Raw genomic sequence first — 5766 nt, 5'->3', positions numbered from 1 at the left:
CCTCCTCCCACCTCCAGTAACTGCGATGCTCCTGCCTCTGGTGCAGTGCTCCCCCCACTACCTCACACCAGTGCTGTCTCTTCAGCACCCACTGTCCCTGAGCCCACGAGTCAACCCCCTTTCATATCCCAGTGGAGAGCCAGAGAGCCCCCACAGTTCCTGCACAGGCACTCAGCCTCTGAGCTGCCAACAGCCCCAGGTTCCTCCCCTCCACCCTGCCCAAATGGCAGGACCATCATGCCAGGCATCAAGCCAACCTCGCTGTCTCCACCACCTCTCCATCCCTCCCATTTTCCCTTTGCCTCTCACCAGCCTTTCAGGGCTTCTTCTCTTTCATGCTCTCCTCGGTCTTCTACTCCCTCCACCACAAATGCATCACCTCTGCAGAGAGGTGATGTCCTGCAGCCACGTGGTCCCACCATCCTGCCTGTGATTCCTGTCCCACCTGACAAGGTGAAAGGACCCACAGATAAAGCAGGTCAGGAGACCTCAGCAAATGTACCCCTGAATGGCCATCCTGAAGAACAAATTGCTCCAGGCCTCTCTGGGACCCAGGTGAAAAGTGTGGATGGATCCTTGTTTCCACACCTAGGAGCTGCACCCTGCTCCCTGCTGCCCACCATCGCCAGCCCCCCCAGCTCCTCTGGCCAGGCTCCTTCCCCATCCTCCCATCCTCGTCCTCCACAGCAGTGGTGTCAGCCCATGTCACACTGTCTTCCATTGCCTCCCTCTCACGCTGCTGTGTCTGAGGTGGCTATGCCCAGGAGGAACCCTCCTTACATCACTTCATCAGCCATTGCCCACTTGAGTAAGTACTGATTTTGAATGAGTTGCAACCTGTGTAAAGCTGTCAGCTGGTTATAAAGCCCCTTCGCACTGCCCAGGACCCTAGAGAAAGGGATGAGAGACCCAAAGGTACTTCTGCAGTAGATGATTTCTGAAACTGAGGTGGAAAAGTATCAAAATCACTCAGGACTTGTCCAGGGACTAGGCAAAAAGTCAGAATTACAGGACCAGGACCCTGTAGCTGGGCTGTTGCAATGTGTATTCTTACTGTAGTAGCCCATACAGAGACTTTTGTTGTTGAGCAGAGTCAAATTGCTTCCAAGAGCTTCATACAGAACCTATTTTCAGCTGGTCCAAACATAGTGGATGAGCTCTCCTGAAGCTGGAGGTCAGGTCTGTGGTAGACTTCTTGTCTGTCTAGCAATATTGGTTGAGGTTGTGATTTTCACTTTTTCTGAAGTGGTATTTCTGTTACCAGCAAAAGACCGAACACAGATTTTAAGTTACCCAGAATTGCCTGTGCTTGTGCAGCCTATTTAATTCTAGAAACTCTCTTCTTTGCATAAACTTCATTTGTAGTTCTGGGCTTGTCACTAGAACTATTCCAGCTAACCTTTCTCACTGAACACAAATCAGGAGCTTTGGTCTGGCCACTCTGCATATGGTCTTGATTTTGGTGCCCATCTAAAGCCAGTGGAGTTAGGGCAGTTGCAAGTAATGCCTATTTGTAATGCAGAGCATACATTTGTGACTTGGATCTATTAATGTTTATAACTAAAGGGATGTGCCTCGAAAAGGAAGAAATCGGAGACATTTCCTTTCACTTTCTGCTAAAAATATTACTGTAACCACTTGGAGGCTCAGTCCTTCAGCTGATATAAGTCCTTGAAATCCACTTAGCTCAATAAAGTTATTTTAAAACTCACATCAGTCCATTATTTTGACTCAGTTCAATTTTTGCCTCAGGCTGGTCTCTAATTAGGTGGGTGTAGTTTTGCAATTACAATTAACTGTACCCACAATGAATTACTAGCTATTATGCTCGTGAACGAGAGAGGGCTTGAAATGTTTAAAGTATTTCTAATAGCAGCTATGGTTCATTTCAAGAATGGAATTGGGAGTGTGAAATAATGGCAGGAGTAACCACAGAAATAAGGCAGGATTGTAAGAAACCCTAGATAAGGAGAAAAACAGGCTGTTAAATACAGTTTGCAAATGTTTCTCTAGTCAAAAGTCTCCTGTCTTTCAAAATAACACTTCCTGAACAACTGAACCTGTGATTATGTCCCAGGAGCAGCCTGTCCTGTCAGTGTACACCCTTGGGGAGGTGTATTTGTTCAACTGACCTGTTACAGACAGGTAAAACACTGCAATGGAACTACCACCATCAGTCCCTCCAACAGGCTGCTGCTGTGAGGAGCTTTGCTGAGCCGTGCAGTGCTTGGAGCTGGAGTTTGCCTGGTTATTTTGCAAAACTGGCTGGGCCACACAGCTTCAGTTTGACAGAAAGGAGGATGTGTTGCTGTGGCCCACAACTCTTGTGAAAAGCTGATGTTAAGCAAAGTCCATGGAGTTGGCTGATAGAGTTCATTATCTCCACGTAGAAAGCTATGGGAGAAGCAGAATGTGCCACCTAGGAATTGGGAAGTGTTGCCCATGCTTTGATTTTGGCACAGGATAAATCACTAGCCCAACCAGGGAGAAGAGGTGGAGAAGGTTAGTTTGTCGGTGACAGGATCTCACAGGAGGATGCAACTATAGCTGACTGACCATTGCTACAACCACCATTCCCCATTCTTCTGTGTGCTTGGTGCTTCCTTGCATTGACCACTTGTCCTGCAGTCAGGTCATGACCTTTGGAGTGGGAACGTGACCTTCTCTCTGGGCTGGAGAAGATCCTGTTTCACGTCTAATCCGTATTCTCTGCATTTCAGGCCCAGCACTTCCACCTGGTCACCCCAGTGGAGCTGCTGGAATCCCTGCTTCATCTGGGGGGCCCCCACCTCCTCCACCACCCCCAGTCCCTCCGCCACCCATGGGAGCTGCACCCCCTCCACCACCTCCACTGCCAGCGGGCGCCAGCCAAGGGGCTGGCACTGAAGATGGGTCAGTGTCAGGGCTCGCAGCAGCTCTGGCTGGTGCCAAACTAAGGAGAGTTCAACGGGTAAGGAGGTGGCACTGGGACACCATTATGGGCTCTTCTCTGCTTGGCAAAGCTTGGTGTAATGGTCTTCAAACCCAGTGTGACACATGGTGAAACAGGGTGGTGAGACACTGGCACAGGTTGCCCAGAGAGGTAGTTGATGCGCCAACCCTGAGTGTTCAAAGCCAGGTTGGATGAAGCCTTGAGCAACCTGATCTAGTGGAGAGATGTTCCTGCCCATGGCAGGAGGTGGTTGGGACTAGATGATCTCTCAGGTCCATTCCAACCCCTAAAATTCTACGATTCTTTGAAACATACTTCAGCTGACCATTAGGTGAGCTTTCAAATGTGAATTTGCAGTGCAAACTGAGTAGGAAATGTCTGGTAGAGTTTACACTCTTCAGAAAATGTTAGTTGGCAAATAACTGCAAGTTCTCACATTGCCAGGATATCATTACTTCAGCAAAGTCCACCAGTACTGCCTGTTAGCATTTTCAGTTGTTACAAGTGGTTAAAACTACACTATAATTAAAAAAAACCAGTGTAGACTGTTGAGGCCTCATGTCAATAGGTGTCCACTTAGGTAAGGGTTGCTTAACCATGCATAAACATAATCATGAACAAACAGCACTGTGGGGTTTTTCATCATTTGCCCATGTATTTGCCTCTCCCAGACCTTTCTGGGTTTTAATAATGTCCATGTGGGTCTCCTCCCAAAGGCAAAACACATCCTATCTCTGATTTTGGGCTGCGATTGTGATCACTGTTGCTAATAATTAGGAAAAGTGATCATTAAGGGTGTGGTTGTAAAGGAAACCTTTCATTAATTGCAATGTTGGTTTCTGTCTCTAGCCAGAAGATGGGTCAGGAGGGTCCAGCCCCAGTGGGGTCTCTAAGAGCGATGCCAATCGAACAAGTAGCGGAGGAGGCGGAGGAGGACTAATGGAAGAAATGAATAAATTACTGGCAAAAAGGTTTGTACTTACACTTCAAGTAAGCCCCATGAGGTCTGCAGCAAACTGTGGAACAAGGTGCTGTCATTTTGGGTTAGCAGTGGGTTACTTTGGTGCTTCTTTGCAGTTTGACAGGTCCTGCAGAGATGTCAGTCACCAGTGTTTCCTGGCCTGTAATATGAAAAGTGTTGCAGCAATGATACCTGGTTGAGTTTAGCTGCTGCAGCAAATCCTGCAGCATGGTAGCCCTCAAAGATGGTGATAAATATATCCTCTGGGCTTTTGCCATTTGACCAGATCGTGTTCAAAGTTACTGTTTGCAGGAAGAGTAAACTATGACAGGAACTTAGGCAAATCATTCTTTATGCAGCACATTCAGGATGTTGAGTCCAAAAATATAAACACAGGTGCAAGAAAAGGACAACAGCTTGGCAGGTAAATTATTATTGATTCTCAGTGTGTTTTGATCAGACTAGCCAAGTTATTCTCCACTAAAGCTAGTTGTGAAGTATCAAGCTACCAACTGTTGAGGCACTCATTTTTTGCAATTATTTTTTTGTTCTCTTTTCCCCTGATTCCATCAGTAATGTTCCGTCAGACTCCCAAGTTCCTAGTGTTAGATGCTTTATTTTTAGATCTAATTTTTTTTAACTGATGAATAGAGAAAGAAAAGGATGAATAAAACAATGAAGGGTAGGTACAGTTGCAGAGTGCACAGAGATGGAGATTTTAAATAGTGTTGTCTAGTATAAAGACAATTCCCAGCTCAAAGGATCTGATCACAACTTCCCTACTTGTCCTGTTCATTTCAGAAGGAATTATGCACATGGGCTGTGGATCTAATCCTCCGAAAAGTATTAAATAAATACACAACACTCAAAAAAATTCCCAGAGTATAACATAGCAAATAGAAAATTTTCATTCTTTTCAGAATTAAAATAGCTTAACAGCTTTTAATAGTTATTTACTGGTTCTTGGGCTGCTACATATCAAGACTGACCTAACTGAACTGGAAGTTGTCTGTGGGTGAAGTGACGTGCAGTGACTAGATCCTGGGGTAACTAGCTCTGTTCAAACAAGCTGAATGGACATTTCATATGCTTGGATATAGAAATCCTACACATTTGTGTGGTTCTAGTCTAAAGTGTACTCCAGTCTGGCTTTAGGCAGTGGGATCTGATGTCTTCAGGTATTCAGGGTCAAATTCCCCCAGTATCTTTTGTCAGCACTTGCACTACATGAACACTGTGCTGGCTCTGCTCTGAAAATAACTGAGCTGCCAATCCTTTCCCAGGGACTTGACAGCAACAGAATTGTCCCCTACAATTTTGCTTGATGGAAGTAGCTGGAAATACACAAGTGGCAGTCAAGGGTGCAAGGTGGGCACATGGTTTTATGCTGATGCTGAGAGGACTTCTTTGGGCTGCAAAGCTCTTTTTATGTGTGATGACACAAGAAGGGAAGAACCTGGCACTGTGTTTCAGGTTGTTCTTACCTGCCTTACTTACCTACTCTCACCAGGAGGTACAAAAGAGCATGTTCAGTACAGAAATCACAGTGTAATGAGCATGGGATCTCAGGGGCCCTTTTCTGAGCAGTAAACCCCATGCTCAGAGACAGGGAATGTGTCTAATGCTCAGTAAGTAATGAAGGAAAACACTTCAGAGAGCTCAGGTGCTATAAAATACAGCTCTCTAGATATAGTGGCCCCCATGAGAACAGCCCTTTGCCTCAGGACTGAAGTGCAAGCAGAATAATGAACTTACAATCCACTATCATTTCCAGCCCAGTTAAGTTTGTTGCAGGACATAAATCTAACAGTCATCTCTGGCAAATATTTCCCTCACTTAGATTTGTAACAATTATAAACCTTCTTTTTTCTCA

The 5766-nt window shown here is 45.7% G+C and overlaps 1 protein-coding gene across 1 annotated transcript in view; it reads left to right on the top strand.

The window, feature by feature from the left end:
• Positions 1-5766, top strand: part of BOD1 (biorientation of chromosomes in cell division 1) — a gene marked incomplete at its 5' end in the record, with an annotated part of 22727 nt that overhangs the window by 7081 nt on the left and 9880 nt on the right. The window contains 3 exons of the mRNA XM_009071103.1: positions 593-808; positions 2721-2950; positions 3782-3903. Of these exons, the coding sequence (XP_009069351.1) occupies positions 593-808; positions 2721-2950; positions 3782-3903 (568 nt within the window). The remainder of the gene's footprint in view (positions 1-592; positions 809-2720; positions 2951-3781; positions 3904-5766) is intronic.

The sequence above is a fragment of the Acanthisitta chloris genome, unplaced genomic scaffold (assembly GCF_000695815.1).
Source record: "Acanthisitta chloris isolate BGI_N310 unplaced genomic scaffold, ASM69581v1 scaffold24873, whole genome shotgun sequence".
Lineage (NCBI taxonomy): Eukaryota > Metazoa > Chordata > Aves > Passeriformes > Acanthisittidae > Acanthisitta > Acanthisitta chloris.
The sequence above is the reverse complement of the archived record's forward strand: the minus strand, read 5'-3'. Positions and strand labels throughout refer to the sequence as shown.